We start from the raw sequence: 21,980 nt of genomic DNA on the forward strand, positions 1-21,980 counted from the left end.
ACCACCCAGGCTCAATGGGACCATCGGCATTAAACCAGTTCTCAAGTTAAGAAGAGCTAGGCTATAGCTACTGTTATTGCATGCATTTATTTATTATCTATTTTTTATTTTTTATTTTTTATTTGATGTTATTTCATCAACTCACAAATGTTTATTCATGTATTGACTTACCCATTGACCCAGCCATTTATGTATGCATTTCTCTTTTATGTGGTTACACGTATCAATCACCCTAACCACTATTCTTAGCTTACATTTTGTTTGTGTCCATGATTAATAGACTAATATATCAATATTGTTTTTTAACAATAATATGCTAATCTGTAGAATTTATTTAGATAGACTTTCATGAGGAAAGATTTTAATACTCTAAAAATATATATTATTGCCCTAGATATATTGGGTGTAATGATTTGTAGATTTTTAAATGTATTTATAATTAGTAATGTTGTATAGACAACATGATGGACAAGATACTTGTTTTTAATTTAACTTGTTCAAATTCATGAAATGCATCATCATTTTAACTCCCAGCTTGGGAAGTATTTTATTTGCAAGTCAGTTCTTTAACATACTTATACTTATACTAAAAAATCTTTTTAGAAGGTTCCTTTAAATGTTTTAATTTAACAACATGCATTTTCAATTAAGGCTATGATTGACACAATATATAAGGCGTATTACTGAATGAGATGTTTTATCACTTGAAAAAGCTCAGAATTGCCTGAGTGAAAGCGCTTGTGTTATTTTGGTTCGTGGACTGTTTAAGTAAAGGACGTTTTTTCAGATATATCACTGTGCTGTTTCCTACTTCTCTGGCCTTGGATTTTGGTTACTTGGCTTTGGACATCTTCGTTTTTGTTTTTTTTGAATTATATAAAATATGCAAATTACATATCTATCCCAAAACCAACTAATTAGGCTATCTATCAAAATTAGGTTACAGCACTTCAGAACACAAAAGTATACTGCTGTTGTACTGTGTGCTGTTAATAAACGTGCATGCTATTGTCAATGCACCTCAGGTTATAGCTGACCTGGTTTTTTTGGTGGTGTAAGTAATCTCTCTGAAAGAGGCTGCACATCTTCTAATGGTAAGTTTCCTCCATCTGGCACTGTTTTTGGTGTCAGCATTGCTATGAAAAGAGAAATGAAGAACAAAGAAGACAAAAATTGGTTAATTCAGAAAATCTGATAACAGTACCAAAGTTTGTCTACTTGAAAACAGCTGTCAATCATTTTTGTATTATGACAGTTTAGAAATAAATGCACATGCTCTATCAAGTTCCTGTTTTACTTATATAGATGCTTAATAAATTTCTAAAATGTGTAAGCAATGGAATACTTGACTTGTCATTTATGCATAAGCCCTACTATATCTTTTCTTTCTCAGTTTACTACATACTTGCCTTAAGTGAACCATCTATCAGTAAGGTAGCATTTGAAAATACAAGATCATTGCTTAAAGCATATTTGAGGGCCATTTTTGTTTTATAGCGACTTCCATCTTTTACTCTAACTTATCTTTTTCACTGAGTTATTGTTTCATACTACTAGTCCCATATGCTTTTCAGTTTTAATATCTACATAAAAATACAAAACCGTATATCTAATCTGTTGGAAAATTAGTTCTACTTTTACACAGGACAATATGTATATTTTGACCAAAACTCATTTTATATGGCGCTAAGGCAGCGGTGTTGCAGTGATGAGCATTGTCGCCTCACAGCAAGAGGTTCTCCAGTTTGATTCTCAGCTGGAACACCTTCTGTGCAGAGTCTGCATGTCCTCAAACAGCTTGCCATAGCTTGCTGGCTCCTCTTTTCAGTTCTACATGTCCTCCTCACAGTTGAGTGAAGTTGAAAAGACATGCAGGTAGGTGCATTCGTGTGTGGATGTGCCTTCTTTGAAGGCTGGGTGCTGGGCTGGCAACTCAACACCGTTAAAACCCCACTGTCAATCATTATCAGACTGGTGATCCTCTGTGATGACCCCTAACCGGGAAAAGCCAAAAGATATTTTATATGGCGCTGAGCTCCCTATTAGACATCACTGCTTTGAAATTCCTTTGTTAGTGTTAATTAGCTTGGGGGTTTCTGCTAACATTAAAATCTGTGTTGGTTACATTTCTAGTAATCATTTTAAATCGAGTTGCTGGCTACTGAGACTTGTCTGCATATATCAACTGGACATAAGCTGATTTAAGTATATTTTCTGCACTTATTTAAGATTTGAGTGAGTAAATATTGTGTGTCTCTGAATCTCTGCAGTAGTTCCTCACCCACCCTCCCTGTTTTTTGTTGTGGTGTTAATCTTGGTGGCTTAGGAATTGCCCACCCCTGCTGTAAATCTCTTTTTACACACTCCTCCTGGACCCATCTCATTCGCTCACTCAACTGAGTACAGTGAGATCATATTTTGATTTTGGATACTCTTACCAGTCCCATCTCCTCTGCAGTGTACAGAGAGAGCACTTGGGAAGGGCATTCCCCTATAGTATCTTAATCTGCTCTGTTTCCTCCAACTAAAAAAAAAAATAATAATAATAATTTTTTTGCACTTTATCTGCCTTACTGTATTTGTGTTTCTTCCTATTTTATTACCTTATTTTGCTTTTGCCTCTTTTAAAAGTACTGAATTAAATTGATTCTGCTGCCTTTATTACTGCTTGTTAGTAGCCTGATTAAATTGTAACTAAATTTAAATTGGAACCTGTGCACTGAGAGAGAGCCTTACAAGACTATCTGCAAATATATAGAGATGAGTATATTTTTCTGTATTATAGAGCTAAATTGTTGCTTAGATATCTGTTGTCTTACTGTTCTGCAAATATACAGAGATCAGTATATATTTTTCTGGTTTTATAATTTGCACTGTGATTCCTCACATCTGTGTTGAAACTGTCTTCCCCACCTTCCCTCCCTGTTCTTGGTTGTAGTTTAAACTTGGTGGCTTTTGCAGTGCCCGCCCCACTGTAGATTTGATCTAGGACACTCCCCCAGTCCCATCTCTTTGCAGCATTCTACCCAATAAACCCTTTCTGCACTTGTTTTTAGTCCTTTTTAATTTAATTACATTTTTCAAACTGTGTGTGGACTAATATTGCTACATATTCAAGTGTGCCAGCTTGCACTGCATGTGAATTGTTTTTACTACTGTTTTTGCTACTTTTCTGAAGAAAAAAAAAAAAAGAAAAATTGCAAGCCTGTTTCCTACCTTTCCTGTAATTAGTGTTCCAGATACAGATTTGCTGTATCCAGGACTGTTTGTAAGCTTCTGAGCCCCCAAGCCTTTCTGTGTTGGAGGGAAGCCTTCTAGCTTATCAGTGGGACTGGTAAGCATTAGATAACCTGTCTACCACATAAGGAGTGGTTCTGGCCCAGAATTTGTAGTTATTGGCCATTTGGGAGGTCTTCCATCTCTCTCAACTTTCTGATTTGAAGGCCTACATTTGCACTTGTTTCTGTCCTGTAACTCCTGGGCCCATCTCATTTGCTCACTCAAAAAAAAAAAAGAAAAAAAAAAAAAAAGTTTTATCTGCTTTTACTGTATTTGTGTTTCTTCCTACTTTATTTTGCTTTTGCGTCATCTTAATAGTACTTAGTTGTATTTATTACTGATTGGTGTAACTCATTCTAAGCCTTTTAGTTTAAGCACTTGGGCTTCAGGCCAGTTATTTTACATTAACAGGGTTCCTGGTCTGCACTCTTGTGGGAGAAGAGGCTGGACTCTGCCCTTCTGAGCTGGGAATTTCTGGTTAAAGGCTTATAGTGCCTGCATATTTGAACTGCTTCTTACTGAAATTGGTACACCTTGTTTGCTGTAGCATAGACTAGATCCAGGCCTGCTGAATCTAGCTTTGTTTGTATAACTTGAGCACTAATCCAGGCATTCTTTAAATTATTCAATTGTATTTATTACTGCTTGGTAGTAACTTGATTAAAGTGTAGCTACCATTCTAAGTCTTTTGGATTAAGCACTTGGGCTTCAGACCAGTTGTTTTACATTAGGAAGGTTTGTGGCCTGCACTGTAGTGGCAGGACAGGTAGCTTCCATCATTTTAAGTTGGGAACTGCTAATTGAGGGCTCAGTGTCTGTTATTCTAAAAGTGTATTAGTTCTGGTTTAAGCACTTGGGCTTCAGGCCAGTTATTTACATTAAGAAGGTTCGTGGTCTGCACACTTGTGGGAGGAGAGGCTGGACTCTGCCCTTCAGAGCTGGGAATTTCTGGTTAAAGGCTTATAGTGCTGCATATTTGAACTGTTTCTTACTGAAATTGGTACACCTTGTTTGCTGTAGCATAGACTAGATCCAGGCCTGCTGAATCTAGCTTTGTTTGTATGCTTGTTGTTTGTTTGCTTGTTATTTCCCTGAAACACTAATTCCACCTAAAACACAGCTTTTCAGCGCTTCTGTGGATCCCTAGTGATATCTGCATTGCTTACTGTACTTATTTCCTTGTTTCACTTGAAAGAAAGTCACTGTTTGTCATTTTTGCATTTAAGTTACCTGTAACACATTGCATTTAAGTTACCTGGCACTTGCTCACTAAAGCAATTATATAAGTCAGCACTAAAAAAAATTAAAAGCACTACACCCTCACAAACTCCCCTTGAGTACCTTGTTCCCCATTGGCCCTTTTTTCAATTATAAAGGAATTCCCAATACTATTCTAGCATGTCCAAAGGTCAGTTGTCAATCTCCTCTCTGGTCCAGCTGGTGAATCTGGGAATCTTGAGGCAATGTTACAACTGCCTCATGTACACAGAAAACCCTCTCCTCCTCCCAACAAATTCCAACACATATGAGAGATGCAACCATATAGCCAAACTGGAGGCTAAGCTCTCTCAACTCAGTATTGGCATAACCAGTCAGGAGGAGAAGGAAACCACACTCACTACAATTCCAGTCTCACATAGACCTACCACGACAGCAAACCATACACATAAACACACAAAAACATACTCAGAGGCTCTAAATAAAAATCTGCCTAAGCAGCAGAGACCGCCAAAGCAGACACGAAAGCAACCGCTACCCCAAAACAAAACATGTGCAACACATAGCCAGTGTGCTGAACAGTCACAGCCCTTAAGGCTAAACAACACAACTGATACACTTGTAATAGGTGACTCTATCGTCAGGCACACTGACGTCCCGCTCACCAGGCTGAACAAGGAGAAGGTCATAGTGAGCTGCCTGTCAGGCGCTAGGATCCGCCACATAACACAAGCACTTAGGTCACTCCAAGGCAAGTACAAATATAACTCGGTCATTGTCCATGCTGGTGTGAATGACCTGAGACGTACTTCCCTGGACTACATGAAAAGAGACATAGAGGAGCTCTCTGAGCATGTAGCCCAGGTCGGTATGACCCTGACCTTGAGTAGCATCTTACCCTCACCAAGAATGATGCCACAATATGAAGACAAGATGATCAATTTCAACAATTGGCTTAAGTATTGGTGTCATTCAAAGGGGTTCCAATGCCTGTCAGCCTGGGATGACATGCTTGACAAGCTACGATGCTTCACTAGGGATGGCTTGCACCTCTCACCCCTGGGCTTTCGGATATTGGCAAAGGCTGTTGCTTCCCCCAAAGTGCCTCTTTTAGGCAAGGCTCAAAAGACAAACCCACCTCCATAGATATCACAAGGGATAAGAAACTAAGAGTAATGCTACTCAACGCCAAAAGTCTAAACCTCAAGATGCACACACTTGAAACTCTCTTTAGCATGGAGAACATCAATATCTGTGCAGTAACAGAAACCTGGTTCAAGGCTCCCGAGAGCACCCCAGCACTACCAGGTTATACCTCATACCATGCTTTTCAGCCCCAAAACTTGGACCAAACCACAAAAGGAGGGGGAGTATCAATATTCGTCAAAGATACCCACACCTCCAGGTTGGTGGCACAGCACGAAGCATCAGAGACTATCCATGTGCAACTAACAGTGGGTAAAACTGCCTTCCAGTTTATAGTCTGCTACAGACCACCCTCCCAAACCCAGGAACCCCACTCAGCCTTCCTGAGAACACTGGAAAATATGAAGGTCTCTCCAAACACCATTATATTGGGCAACTTCAACTACCCAAACATAGACTGGGAGCATTACTCTAGCTCCAACACCCTAGCCCAAAGGTTCCTAGAATTTATAAACTCAAATGCTATGGAACAACTTGTTACCACTCCCACAAGAGGGGAAAACATACTGGACCTGATCATCACCAACATGGGGACTCTATGCTCCAGACCAGAAGTGTATCCCTCACTGGTAAGATCAGACCATAAGCTAACCTCACTGGATATTCACATCCCGACCCCTCCCCCTGCCCAGAAAACCACAGTGAAAAACTTCTCTAAAGCAAATTTCACACTCCTCAAAACCAAGGTGGAATCCTTCAGAGCCCCTGAGCCTGTGGAAAATATGGCCCAGACCACAGAATCCTTTATAAACGCATTCTATGAACACCGTCAGGAATGCATGGATCATGCAATCCCAAATAAAACCAAGACCCAATCCTCCAAAGGCAGACGTCCTGTCTGGTGGACCCCAGCCATAAACAAACTATACAATAGAAGGAGGATGCTACTACATGGTAGAGCAAAATCCCAAAAAGGGAAGGCATCTATGATCAGTATTAGCAAAAAACTACGGGCACTCATAAAATCATCTAAGGCCAGCTTCGAGAGAAAAACTGCATAGGACACTAAGGATAATCACAAGGCTTTCTTTAGTTATGTTAGGAACCTGGGTGGGAATTCTCAGATATGCTCAGAATTAGTCCAAAATGACAAAAAATACATCGAACCCACAGACATTGCCAACATCCTAGCTGACAGGTTCAGCGCAAACTTCTCCCCCCCTCCCTACCAAAAGGGCAAATATCTATCCCAGCAGAGTGCTACCCCCCTGACATCTCAGATGCTCAGGTAAGAGCCGCCCTCTCCAAAGCAAAAAACACAGCATCAATGGGACCAGACGGTGTCCCGGGCTGCGTCCTACATGAACTCCAAGAAGAGCTAAACCCAAACATAAAACTACTGTTCAATCTCAGCCTTACTACAGGATATGTACCCAAAGAGTGGCGTACAGCAACAGTGGTCCCACTCCACAAAGGTGGTGCCTCAACAGATCCTGGAAACTATCGCCCCATAAGCCTGACTAGATTGGTCTGCAAAACTATGGAAAGGATCATCATGAACCTCATAAATAAAGATATTGGGGACCTACAGACACTGGATCCTACCCAGTTCAGCTTTGTTAAGGGCAGATCCTGCCTCTTAAACCTCAATTTCTTTGAAACAGTCACCAAGGCCATTGATGAGGGGAAGGTGGTCCACACAGCCTACCTGGACCTCGCAAAAGTCTTCGATACAATACCTCACTCGGGCATTATAGATAAGCTCACCAGCTTAAATATAAACCCCTATGTCACTAGATGGGTTGCAAACTGTCTCAAGGACAGAACCCACATGGTTAGAATTGCTGGAGCCATGTCAGACTCCAAACCAGTTACAAGTGGTATCCCACAAAGCTCAGTCCTGGGACCTCTCTTGTTCGGTATATATTTCTCGGAGGTACATCCCAACATGGAAGGACTGTGGCTGACCAAGTTTGCAGATGACTGCAAACTGGGTGCCATAATCGTCTCTCCAGTCGACATAAGCATCCTCCAAAAGGGCCTCATAGAAACAGACAACTGGTGCCAGAGCCATGGCCTCAAGCTAAATGCCAAAAGTGTATAGTCATCCCCTTTGGCAAAAACAAAGTGCCCACAAATTACCACATAGGTGGTAATCCATTAAGTACAGAGGAAGTAATTAGGGACCTGGGGACCCAAGTTGATAGCAATCTCTCATTTGACAACCACGTGGCCAAAGTGGTTAGAAAAACTTTTTATATAGCCGACCGAATCATGAAGGGATTCACATCTAGATCAGGGGAGGTCACCGTGAAACTCCAGCTCTACTCAGTGGCATACCGCCTGCTCAGAGGCGATCTGTGCCTGACGTATAAAGCCATGTCCAACCTGGAATTAATGGACATGCTGCACCTCAGAAAATCCAAATCCCATCGAGCTACGCGCTCGAGAGACTTGAACCTCAGCACTGAATTAAATAGGACATGCTGGAAGGACAGATTCATAACCCAGAGGCTCCCTTCACTCTGGAATAAAATCCCAGTCCAGGTTAGGCAGAGTCCCTCATTGACTCTCTTCAAGAGGAATCTTGATGAGTGGATGGGAGATCAAAGGTTTACCATGGCTATCACTTCTGTGTCACTGTTAGACAGAGGCACAGTATACTAACCTTGAAAAAGGGCATAGCAAAATTAATTTAAAATGGGTGGCGAAAGCCAAACACACTCTGGCTAGGCTTATAAATGCCCTAGGGCAGATAGCCTAGTATGAACCTATGAACCTTATACCTTATTATACTAGTCTATACCCTCTGAAAAACAAACTTTGACTCAAAAACACACACTAAGTTATACATTTTGGTATTACTCCTTTAAATATTTTGTGTTTGGTGGCACTGTACCCCTTTATGTGGGGGTCCTCCCTGTTTTTTACATATAACAACAATTATATCACTGTATATTGGTTCGAAGAAATTCTCTAAGGTACCACAACCTTGGTCTTTACATATATTACCCCACATTCACTCTCTCACTTCTTCTATTCTGGGGATTATCTTCAGATTTTCAAAAGGCACTCACGACACTGAAATGAAAATTTTAAAGCACTATAAAATTAACAAAAATAAATGACTTACCAAGAAAAAAAATCAAGCAGAAAAATCATTTAATACTAATAAACAAGTACTAAGACAATACAAACATGGACTTTTGCCAGAAAAAGTCTTAGAGCTCAGATCACAGATTCAGAGGTTCACACATAGATAATAGGCAATTGGTAAGACAGAACATTTGCAGCTGAGCTACTACAGTTATCACTACTTAGCCCCTCTATCCGTAGAGCTGAGGAGAGCAAGAATATTGTGAAGTTACAATACCCCCATTCATTAATCAGAGTGGTTTTTGAATAAAATCAGGGTGCTGCTTTGCTTGGTATGGAGAGGAATTCTCTTGGAGAGACATAGAAAGTACAGTTGTGTACACTTACTATAAATGTAGATGTTCGAGTGTATTCACTGTTGAAGTCATTACATTTGGGTAATCTGCTGTCAGGTTGCCCACAGTCGGCCTGATTAACAAAGTCTTGGGTCCTGCGTCGGTTGCTGTCTCTTCTTCCATGACATCAGGTCGTCAGGGGTATAAAACATGCAGCTGATGCCATTACATCAGTTTTTCTTGCCCCAGATGTCAGGTGCCCCCCAAATGGGTAGTAAAAAAAAAAAAAAAAAAAAAAAAAAAATATATATATATATATAATTTAAAACACAAAAATATACCTCCAAACAAAAGCAAATACACCAAAAAGGCTTTTAAGCATAGTAAAAGAAAGGAAAGGTATAGTAAGAGAAAAATAGGGGGCTGGAGGGTGGGTAACCAGGACTGCAACGGTGAATACACTCGAACATCTACATTTATGGTAAGTGTACACAACTGTACTATGTTCTTCGTGTTTCACTGCTGCAGTCTTTACATTTGTGTAGAATCCCAAAGCTATGGTTGGGAGGATGGATTTATACAGTATTAGGAGCAGCTATAAGGCCCTGCAGGACAGCAGTGGCAAAGCCAGCTCTGGATTTAGAGAAGAGAGGTAAATGGTAATGTTTGGTGAATGTATGAACTGAGCTCCAGGTAGCAGCTTCTAAAATGTCTCTGGTAGGAACCCCTCTGAGAAAGGCTGCAGAAGTAGATGCAGCCCTGGTGGAATGAGATCTGATCCCCTTGGGGATAGGTTTACCATGGTGCGTATGGCAGAAATGAATACAATGGCTTATCCATTTGGAAATAGTCTGCTTTGAAATAGCCTTTCCCTCTGCCCCTGCAGCAAATGCCACCAATAGTTGTTCAGATTTTCTTAAGAGATTTTGTCCTGTTTAAGTAAAATCTAAGTTGTCTGTGTACATCCAATGAATGCATAATCTGCTCACCCTTGTTCTGTGGATTGGGAAAGAAAGTTAGCAGATGAATGGTCTGATTAAGAGCCACACTGGATACCACCTTAGGCATGAAAGATGGATTGGTCCTGAGAGCCACCCTGTCTGGATGAAAAATAATGAAAGGCTCCACTACCATAAGAGCCTGTAATTATGAAATCCTTCTAGCTGAAGTGACTGCTAAAAGGAAAGCTGTTTTCCAGGAGAGAAATTTTAGGTCCGCAGTAGCAGCTGGCTCAAAAGGAGGGAGGGTGAGTTTGTCCAAAACAAAATTGAGGTCCCATGCAGGAGTTGGTGCTCTCCTGGGGGGGGTCTTACATTTTTGGCCCCTCTGAGATACTGCTTTAGCAGAGGATGAGAAAAGAGGGGAGGTTCTGTGTTGTAATGAGCTGAAATGGCAGAGGCATGGATTTTTATGGAAGAAAAAGATAGGCCCTTGTGAAGTATCTCAGTTAAATAATGCAAAATCTGAGGAATATTGGGCATTGCTGTGCTTATTCCTTGTGATTGGTTCCAGGCACAGAATCGTTTCCATTTGTCAGCACAAGATTTTCTAGTACTAGGCCTTCTAGCCTCCAAAATGACATCCATCACAGATTTGTCGAGAGATGCCAAGCGTGAAATTTGTTGATTAGCCATGCTGCAAGATTCAAAGTTTGGAGCTGAGTGTGCAGAATTTGGTTGTTCTGTTGAGACAGTAGGTAAGGTGTCTGAGGCAGATGCCATGGAGGAAGGTGTGACACATTTCACAGGAGTGGGTACCAATGTTGGCGAGGCCATTCTGGAGCAATCAGAATCATTTCTGATTTGTCCTGTCTGACTTTTAGTAGAACTTTGGAGAGCAGAGGCAGAGGGGTAAACACATAGACTGATAGGTTTTTCCAGCTGAATGACAGAGCATCCACTTTCCAAGCTTTTTTGTGATAAATTCTTGTGCAGAATTTGTCCAAATGATAGTTCTGGGGTAAGGCAAAAAGATCTATGTCTGAAATCCCCCATTTGCGTGCCAACATGTTGAACATTTGTGGTTCCAGTTTCCATTCGTGTGGGTTCATAAGATTTCTGCTTAGTTCGTCTGCTAGAGTATTTCACTTTCCTGGCAGGAATTGTGCTTGTAGTTGTATTTGGTAGGCCAAGGCCATATTCCACAGTGCCATGGCTAGTCTGCAAAGGGGGTAGGAATGTGTACCCCCCTGCTTATGTACCACATAACTGTGGTGTTGTCTGTATTTATCATTAGTTGTCCTGGATGAAGGTAGTCCTTGAAGGCTGTCAGTGCATTCTGTACAGCTAGCATCTCTTTCTGATTGATATGTAGGTGCATTTGATTTGGGCTCCATTTGCCCTGAATGCACTTTCCTGCCAGATGAGCCCCCTCCAATAGTCTGATGCGTCTGTAGTTAGGGTTTGGGTGGCAGGGTGTGGAGTGAATGGCAGTCCCTTGTTTTGGTGGCAGGCCTCTGTCCACCATAGGAACTCTAGTTGCAGGCAAGGTATAATAGGAATCATTGTTTCCAGGCTGTGACAATGTTGGCTCCATAATCTTTTTAAGTACCACTGAAGTTTCCTCATATGCAGTCTTGCATATGGAATTAGAAGAATGCAGGAGGCCATGAACCCCAAGGCTTGCAGAATTTGTCTTGCAGATAGGATTTTTGTGGCCACCTGTTTGAAGTAAGTCCCCAAATGAATTTGTTTTTCTGGTGTAAGGTAAGTCATCTGGGCAGTTGTATTCAAGCTTGCACCCAGGAATGTAATTTTTTGAGAGGGTACCAGTTGTGATTACTTTTCATTTATGTTGTACCCTAGACAAGTTAGAACCCTTTTTACAAATGCCAGATGCTGCAGAAGAATGTCCTTGTTTTCTGCCTGAATTAGACAATTATCCAAGTATGGATATATTTGAATATTTCTTTGCCTGCAAAATGCAATTACTGGAGCAGGCACTTTGTGAAGACTCTGGGCGCAGTAGATAAGCCAAAGGGCAGTGTAGAGAACTGGTAATGCAAGTAGCCTGCTTTGAAGTGGAGGTATCTTCTGCAAGATTCCCTGATTGGGATATGCAGGTAAGCCTCTTTTAAGTCTAGAGTTACCAACCAGGCATCTTTGCCTAGCATAGGTAGTAGCTGTTGAAGAGTCAGCATCTTGAATTTTTGAATGTCCAGAAATGTGTTTAGAGTGGATAAGTCCAGAATTGGACACCATCATTTGCCTTTTCTGGGTACCAGGAAAAGTCTTGAATAGAAACCTTGTCCCTTTTCCTCTTCTGGTACTGGTTGGATAGCCCCCAAGTTCATGAGGGACAGAACTTGTTTCTGGGCCTCTGACCACTGATTTGGGGGCAGATCTGGCCATCTGTTTGGGATTGGCAATGTGTGGAAATGAAATCTGTATCCCTGGGATACTATATTTAAAACCCATTTGTCCTGGGTAATAAGTTGCCAGTTTCGTGCATGAATTTCCAGTTTTCCCCCCAAAGGGGTGGCTAAAAGGTAAGTGCTTGGTGATTGTTGAGGGAAGTCATTGAGACTGTTTACCATAGGGAGGTGCCTTGTTGTTTCCAGATTTGGAGGTGGAGGCACCCCATTGTTTTGTTCTAAAAGTTCCTTGTGACTGAAACCTGGAGCCTTTGGAATATCTGGATTTGACTTGAGTGGCTCTCGAAGGGACTGAAAAGGACCATTTCTTAGTAGGCCAGTGCCTACTAAATCTTGGAGGTTGCATTTGTAAGAAATCTTTCACAGTTTGCATAGATTTAGATTTATCTTCTATCTTTTTTAACACTTCTTCAGCCTTATTACCAAAGAGACGGTCCTGTTTTAAAGGAGCATCCAACAATTTTGCTTTAACATGGTCCCAACTTGTTCAGCTGAATGTAATAAATCCTGCAAATCTTTATTTTCTACACAGTCAGAGATTAACATCATTTTCTGTTTAAGTAGTCCCATGATATGCTGTTGGTATTTAAGCATATTAAATTGACAGTTTAAAGCCCTGATTGCCAAAGCTGCAGAAGTGTAAACCTTCTTACCCCATCTATCCAGCGGCCTGGAATCTCTATCAGAAGTGGTAGGATTTTTAGCAGTAGAGGCCTTAATGCCCGTGGGACCCTGAGAAATGATCTCAGGATCAGCAATAGGATTTTTGAAAAGAAATTTGTGGGAGTCAGGAACCCTGTAGTATCTGTCTGGCTTACAAGGAGCTGGAGGCAGAGAATCAGGAGCCATACTAGATTCTGAAAAAACATCATCAACAATATCTAGAACAGGAGGTATAGCCAAAGGCCTATGCTGAGGAAGAAGAAGAAAATCCCTAAGTCTCTTTTTAGATTCAGAAAAATCCTGACTTTCCTAGTGGAAATGTTCCCTTAAGGTATGTAAAGTTTCCCCAAAAGAAAAATCCTCAGGGGGAGAAGCAGAAGGAATGGAATCTTCTGCATTAGAGTCCTCATAAGTAGGAGTAGACAAATCCTGTTCATTAGAAGAGTCAGAAGAAATAGAATCCTGTTCAGAAGATTCATAATCAATGTCTTGCCTAGGCCTCTTAGAAGGAGGGGGTTGGCTACCCCTGATCAGAGTAATTAAATGTTCAGCCATTATGATATTTGTTTTTTAGGCATAGGGGCCTGCACATGTGGCCCAGGCATCATTTTTTTAGCCATAGATTTAGATTTTGGCCTTAGTTTTGAAGATGGCGTTGGTCTAATATACAAATCTGTAGGCCTGAAAACACCCTCAGAAGTCGGTGCCTGCACAGTGGCTCCGGACCCATCTAAGGTAGAGACATCCACAGGTTCCATAATTGAAGCATCGCTAGGCATACCGGACTCCAAATGGGTCTCAGTAGAGGCCTGAGAATCATAAGTAGCGTTTATCAGGGGCTGCGAAAGCACCTCACTGAGTACTGGCGAACTGGTGACTGGCTTAGGAGAAACATTGTCATCAGTCTGTCTCTGTCTTTTTCTTTGCATTTTTTAGGTATTCCGGTAGTCGGATTGCTAACCGACGACATTTCTGGATATTTAAATCTTGAGCCAAAATATTTAGAAGCAGAAATATACCGACGTTTAATAGTACGTTGATTAAATTTAACACAAAACCGACAGCAAGGCACATTGTGGTCAGGGCCTAGGCAAGGAATACAGTACAAATGAAAATCCTTATGAGGTATTTGCTTCCTGCAAGTAATGCAATTATTAACTTTTATTGACATCAGTAAGGAGCAAGAAAAAGTTTCCCCAACGGGGTGCTTAGCTTTTAGTTGAAGAGTTTGGTTCTGAAACTCGAAAATGAAAATTTCAGGAGTTGGCCGACCAGCACTTGCGAACTGCTTCTGCTTCGGGCACGATGCGGCAAGAAAGAATGATGTAATGGCATCGGCTGCATGTTTTATACCCCTGACGTCATGGAAGAAGGGACAGCAACCGACGCAGGACCCAAGACTTTGTTAATCAGGCCGACTGAGGGCAACCTGCCAGCAGATTACCCAAATGTAATGACTGCAACAGTGAAACACGAAGAACATCACACCATTAGGTTTCTGATTATGTTACAAGGCAGACTTAAAGTCTCTATTGCGGGTATTTGTGGTCAGTTTAATCAGTATGCAAGAGATCAAGCAGGAGAAGACTGCTTTCTTCGTTATAGATGAGACAACAGTCACCATGCAGTGCAGAAGTCTTTAAGAGGCAGATAGAAAGACAAGGATTCTAGTTACTCTGTATTTTTGTGAGCCCATACCTGTGATTTTCTTCATAAGGACAAGTTTAGGAAAGTAGATGCAGAGTTTAGATATTCCAGAAATTTTTCAAGGTCCTCATGGCTACCTTTCCAAAGTAAGAGGCAGTCATCTACTAAACGTTGAAAAAATGTAATATTATTTTTAAATGGGTTCCCATCACCAAACAAATGCGTTCTTTCCTACTGATAAAGTATCCGGTTAGCATAAGTATTGAGTATTTTATTAAAGTTTTATTAAAGTATTTTATGTTAAGTTTTTGTATTAAGTTTTTTAAAAATGTTTTTGTAAAATGTATTTGTAATTTGGATAACATATCATGTGATCTTGGCTGCAGGTCATGTGATATACTTGGACCTATATATAAAGAGCTGGTTTTATGCACTGTTTAGTATTGAGAAAGGATTGTATCCGAAAGCTTTACTTATATAAAGTGTTTATCCAGCTGTTTCCTGTCTTGTTCTTTGTATTTTGGTTCCTGGCGTTTAATTTCTCTCCTCATCAGCTCTGATGTCAATGATGTATGCAGAAAACCACAGCGCTCCCAACATAAAACCCTGCAAACTCCAATGGAGATGATTCTTTTGCAAGAACATGTGCCACCAGCCTTGAGTGTGTTCTTTCTGATAGCTAATTACCTTTCAAATTATTACAGTGGAATTTATATTCGCATTTGACATTTTTGCAATAATGAAAGAGTGACAACTAGTATTAATGGCCTTGGCCAGATGTTGTTAGCAGTGCACAGTATCTTGATAAAAGGTACAAAATAATTTAAAGCAGAAATGTTGTCGCTGTCAGTGTGTGTGTGTGTGTGTGTGTACATACAGAGTTTGTGTGAGTGCTTTATATACACATATATATCTATATATTTATATATATATATCTACATCTTTATCTATCTATCCATAGATTTTATATATATATATATATATATATATATATATATATATATATATATATAAAATGTATATAATATATCACTTACTCAAAGGTGATCTCTGCCTGACTTAGAAAGCAACGTCCAACTCAGAATTGATGGACATGCTCCACCTAAAGAAATCCAAGTCACTACGAGCCACGCGCTCTAGTGAGCTAAACCTTGCCACAACAATAAATAGAACATGCTGGAGGGATAGATTCCTGTCACAGAGACTCCCCATGCTTTGGAACAAAATTTCAAATTACATCAGGCAGAGTCCCTCACTAACACTCTTCAAGAGAAACCTTGATGAGTGGATGGGTAACAGAAAATACATCCCTGGGATAACTTCGTTGGCTCTGCTTGACAGAGGATCAGTTAATTGATCAATGGGGTGATGAAAGCTCTGGCTAGGCTTATAAATGCCCTTGGGGAGATAGCCTAGTACCTACCTATGAACCTATATATACATGTGTGCATGTGTGTGTGTGTGTGTGTGTGTGTGTGTGTGTGTGTGTGTGTGTGTGTGTGTGTGTGTGTGTGTGTGTGTGTGTGTGTGTGTGTGTGTGTGTGTGTGTGTGTGTGTGTGTGTGTGTGTGTGTGTGTGTGTGTATATATATATATATATATATATATATATATATATATATATATATATATATGGGTCCACTTTGTAACTTCAAGATACTGAAATCTCGAATTTAAGTATTCCGACACCACAAAGCCGAAAACCCAACCACAACTCACAAACTCGAAAACATACAACCGCAAAATTCAAAATCCCGTATTCATGATACACATACAGTGCACACATAAACATACACAAAACTCCCCCCACAATCAAACAAACTACTGTAAACTACATATAAGCAGGGGGGCAGGCCCTCCTGCACCCCCCCCCATGTGGGAGGCTGTGCCTTCCTACACCTCACCTTCTTATATATTCTAACTCTGAGATCGCACAAACAGTAACACAAATCAAACTCACACACACACATACACATCTTACAGTCCCTCAAACACACACTTACACACACTAAACCCCTAACCAACATACTTACACACACAAACTTACCAAAATTAAACCCTAACATCCCCATTCCGTACCACCAGAAGTAGAAATATCTGTACTTCGGTATTTTGAATTTCACGCTTTTGCCGGTTTCGGAAATGTGAGTATTCGGCGTTGTAAGTTCGAAATACTGAAATTCAAGATTCAGTATTTTGAAATTACAAAGTGGACCCATATATATATATATATATATATATATATATATATATATATATATATATATATATATACCTAAAACCCATTTATTGACTTTCATTTCACTGAGACCAAATCACCTAATTTGTCAAAATACTGAAAACTCATTTGACTGAATCTCATTTCACCGAGAGCTTACAAAGAGTAAATCTTAAACCATCACCAAACATACTTGCAACTCTAATAACTACCTCTTTCCAGAACTTAAAAACTACTTACTTACCCTCTTAACAGAAACCGGACAATATAAAACAAACTCAGTGGGGGGGGGGGGGTGGCTATACCTCCACACCACCCCTAACTATAAATACTAACTCCAGGAACTCCAGGATCACACTACAGTGGGGAAAAGGGCATATACCTTTTTACTTGTCTTACAGTACTCTACACACTGCCACTACTGCTTGTAATGCACAAAACATCCGCCATATTACTTTAGATACTTCTTATAAAATGTAAAGAGACATACCCACAATTAAAAAAGTACAGTTTTGTACCTACCATAAATGTAGATGTCCGATAGATATGCAACTGCAGTCCTGACATATGGGTTGTCCTGCCTCAGGCAGCCCTTCGGTCGGCCGGATTCCAAAGTCTGGGTCTGGCGTCGGCTGATGTCGCCTCTTCCCCGACGTCAGAGCGGCTGGGGTACAAAAGCATCAGCCGACGCCATCTTCTTCAGTGTTTCTTGCCCCAGATGCCAGGTGCCCTCCAAGGAAGGCTAAATTTAGAGAATGGATAAAAATTCCAGACATGCACAACAGTAATAAACAGATACACCATAAGAGATATCCCCAGCTAATTTGAAAAAGGGGGGAGTGGACCCAAAAAAGAGAATTACAGAGGGGTAGGAGGGAGGGGAAAACCTGACTGCAGTTGCATATCTATCGGACATCTACATTTATGGTAGGTACAAAACTGTACTATGTCCTTCAAGAATGCAACTGCAGTCCTGACATATGGGTTGAATACCATAGCCAAGCTGGGGGTGGTAGGATCTAAGATAAGGATGGTGTAGCTAAAATGCCCTGCAGGACTGCAGAAGCAAAGCCTGCTCGGGATCTGGAATATAAAGGCAGGTTGTAATGTTTGGAAAATGTATGCACGGAGCTCCATGTAGCAGCTTCTAGAATGTCCTTTGTAGCCACCCCTCTTAGAAAGGCTGTGGAGGTGGCTGTAGCTCTGGTGGAGTGTGGCCTGATATTGGCTGGCACACCTTTTCCATGGAAAGAGTAGCAGAATCTGATGCAGTGTCCAATCCATTTTGAAATTGTTTGTTTGGAAATTGCTTTTCCTTGTACTCCAGCAGCATAAGCTACAAATAGTTGGTCAGACTTTCTGTTGGCCTTTGTTCTGTCCAAGTAGTAGCGCAATTGCCTGTGTATGTCCAAAGTGTGCAGAAGCTTTTCTCCTTTATTTTGAGGATTGGGAAAGAAAGTAGGCAGGTGAATTGCTTGATTTAGAGAAACCCTGGATATCACTTTTGGCATGAATGAAGGATTGGTTCTTAAAGAGACTCTGTCCTGATGGAAAATGAGAAATGGAGGTACTGCCATGAGGGCCTGAATCTCCGAGACTCTTCTTGCTGAAGTAATTGCCAACAGGAAAACTGTTTTCCGGGAGAGAAATTGCAATTCTGAAGATGCTGCTGGCTCAAAAGGAGGAAGATTTAATTTTTCCAAGACGAAGTTGAGGTCCCATGCAGGCACTGGCGGTTTTCTTGGAGGTTTGATATTCTTTATCCCTCTTAGAAACTGTCTTAGCAAAGGATGTGAAAACACAGGTGGATCACAGTTGTATTTTGCTGAAATTGCTGAAGCGTGTATTTTTATGGAAGAATATGAAAGCCCATTGTAAAGCATTTCTGCCAAGTATTCTAGTATCTGTAGGATGCTCATTACTGATGCATCCTGACCCTTGTTGGCATTCCAGATGTTGAATCTCTTCCATTTGGCTGAATAAGTTTTTCTGGTGGAAGGTCTGCGTGCTTCCAGTAAGATCTCTTGAACTTTTTTGGAGAGAGAAATATAGGGAGAAGTCATGGAACCCTCCAAGCTGTAAGTTGCAATGTTTGCAGGTTGGGATGAACAGTCCTGTAATTGTGCTGAGTTATAAGCAGGGGCCACTGAGGCAGGGGCCACGGCTTGGTGCACGTTATGCTCCTTAGTAATGGATACCAGTGCTGTCTTGGCCAGTCTGGAGCTATCAAAATCCCTTTCGGTTGTTCTGCTTTGATCTTCAGTAACACCTTGGTCATTAATGGTAGAGGTGGGAATGCATAGATTGTTAGAGAATTCCAGCTGAAGGAGAGAGCATCCATTCTCCAAGCTTGAGGATGGTGTGTCCTTGAGCAGAACTTCTTCAGATGATGATTGAGGTGTGAGGCAAAGAGATCTATGTCCGGCCTTCCCCATGCATGAGTTATTTGTGAAAAAATGTCTGGATGCAACATCCATTTGTGCGGGTCCATAATGTTTCTGCTTAGACTGTCCGCCAGAACATTGTCCTTGCCTGGAACAAACTGGGATTGCAACTGTATGTTCAGTTTCAGGGACTTTTCCCAAAGAGTCATTGTTAGTCTGCAGAGGGGGTAAGAATGGGTGCCTCCCTGTTTGTTTATGTACCACATAACGGTGGTATTGTCCGTCTTTATTAGCAGATGACCTTGCTGAAGAAATTTTCCGAAGGCCTCGATTGCATGAATCACTGCCAACATCTCTTTTTGATTGATGTGCAGATGCAATTCCCGGGGTGCCCATTGCCCTTGAATGCATCTGCCCTCCATGTGCGCCCCCCATCCATGATCTGAGGCGTCTGTTGTAATGGTTTGGCTTGCTTGAGGTTTGTTGAAAGACATGCCTTTGTTTAGCTGGCTTGCTTGTGCCCACCACAAAAATTCCTTTTGCAGACATGGAATGAGTGGAATAATTGCTTCTAGGTTGTAGCTGTGTTGAGACCATAAACTTTTTAGGTACCATTGTAGTTTTCTCATGTGTAGTCTTGCCAGTGGAATCAGAAGAATGCAAGATGCCATGAAACCCAGGGCCTGCAGGATTTTCCTTGCAGTCATCTGGGTGTGCTTTGCTAGACTTTTGAAGTAATTTGGTAATTGTTCTTGTTTTTCTTCTGTGAGGAAAGCCATTTGTGAGTTTGTGTCCAGTTTGGCTCCTAGAAAAATTATTTGTTGGGATGGCAGTAGTCTTGATTTTTGAATGTTGACTGTGTATCCCAAAGCCTGTAGTAAGTGAATGACATAGTCCAAGTTTCTTATCAAGGCTTGCTTGCTGTCCGCTTGTATAAGGCAGTCGTCCAGGTAAGGGTATATTTGTATCCCCTGAAGTCTGCAATGTGCAATTACTGATGCCAGGCATTTCGTGAATACTCTGGGCGCAGTAGATAAGCCAAAAGGCAATGCTGAGAATTGATAATGCTCTGACCCTTCAAGAAATCTGAGGTATCTTCTGCAGCTGTGTCTGATTGGGACATGCAGGTATGCCTCCTTGAGGTTCAGACTAACCAGCCAAGACCCCTTGCCCAGCATGGGAAGAAGTTGCTGTAACATCAGCATTTTGAATTTTGGCACAATGAGAAAAGTGTTTAGAGCGGACAAGTCCAGTATAGGTCTCCATTGCTTTTCTTTTCTTGGAACAAGGAACAGTCTTGAGTAGAATCCCTGGCCTTGTTCCTGAGGAGGAACCTTTTCTATTGCTTTGATTTGTAGCAACTTTGAAACTTGTATGAGTGCCTCTGCTCTTTGATTTTGTGGCAGGTTTGGCATGCCTTGTCTTGTTGGTAAGGAATGGAAGTGGAACCTGTAACCTTTGTCTGTTATGCCCAAAATCCATTTGTCCTTTGTAAAAACTTGCCAATTTTTTGAAAATAAAGATAATTTTCGGCCTAAATGTGCTTCTCTTTGAGCCTTGGTCGGCGGTGTCAAAGCCAAGTCATTGTGATTGTCCCTGTGGAGCAGTAGAAGTCCCTGCGCCACTTCTCTGATTAGTTGGTTGCCATTGGCGGCCCCTGTAGGAGCCTCGGTATTGCCCTCTACCTCGAGCACGCCTGTTTTTTCCCCTTTGGAACTTGTCAGTGTCTGGAAAGGACCAATTCTTCGAAGGCCAATTCCTGCTGAACTTTGGTGGCTGAACCTGGAGGAAATCTTTGACTGTTTGTACTGATTTAGCCTTTTCCTCAATTGATTTCAACACACCCTGTGCATTAGCACCAAATAGCTTCTCTTTTTCCAGAGGTGCATCTAGAAGCTTTACTTTAACATGATCTGGCAATGCCTGTTCTTTCAACCAAGCATGTCTACGTATGACGGCCCCTGTCATAGCTGCCCTACATGAAGCTTCCAATGCATCATAACCACATTGAAGAAAATGATTGTTAACCTGCTGAGTATCATGAACCAAATCCTGCAAGGCCTTTCTATCTAAAGGCTCTGGAGAGGCAAATGTTTTCTGCAAATCATCCATCAAGAAATCCTGATACTGAAACATATGAAAAAGACAGTTAAGCGCCCTCATGGCAAGGGTGGATGAGGTATAAACTTTTTTACCCCACCTCTCCAGGGACCTAGATTCCCTGTCTGCGGGCAAAGGATTTTTGGCCGTGGAAGTGGCCACTCCTTTGGGGCCCTGAGAAATAGTTTCTAGATCAACAGAGTGGGCCTTAAAGAGATGTTTATGAGTTTCAGGAACCCTGTAATATCTGTCTGGCTTGACAGGAGCAGGAGGGAGAGAATAAGGAGAAGTACTGCAGTCTGAGTACACATCATCCAATACATCTAACACTGGGGGTATAGCTAAAGGCCTGTGCTGGGGTAACTTAAGAAAAGTCCGAAGCCTTTTCCTGGAGTCGGAGAAATCCTGGCCCTGCCACTGAAAATGCTCTCTCATGGAGTGGAGAATTTCCTCGAAAGAAATATCCTCAGGAGGAGAGGCAGAGGGAATGGATTCATCAGCATCAGAATCCTCGTAGGCCGG

The 21,980-nt window shown here is 41.3% G+C and overlaps 1 protein-coding gene across 2 annotated transcripts in view; it reads right to left on the minus strand.

Annotated features, from left to right (window-relative positions):
- LOC122804935 (tissue factor pathway inhibitor-like) overlaps window positions 1-21,980 on the minus strand; it is an 844,713-nt gene that overhangs the window by 167,552 nt on the left and 655,181 nt on the right. The window contains exon 5 of one of the 2 annotated variants that reach the window (XM_044075153.1): window positions 1,038-1,136. The exons of the other annotated variant lie outside the window; for it this stretch is intronic. Within the exon in view, the coding sequence (XP_043931088.1) occupies window positions 1,038-1,136 (99 nt within the window). The remainder of the gene's footprint in view (window positions 1-1,037; window positions 1,137-21,980) is intronic. 2 annotated transcript variants of the gene reach the window in all.

Source organism: Protopterus annectens, chromosome 6.part0, assembly GCF_019279795.1.
Source record: "Protopterus annectens isolate FY-2018-M chromosome 6.part0, PAN1.0, whole genome shotgun sequence".
Lineage (NCBI taxonomy): Eukaryota > Metazoa > Chordata > Ceratodontiformes > Protopteridae > Protopterus > Protopterus annectens.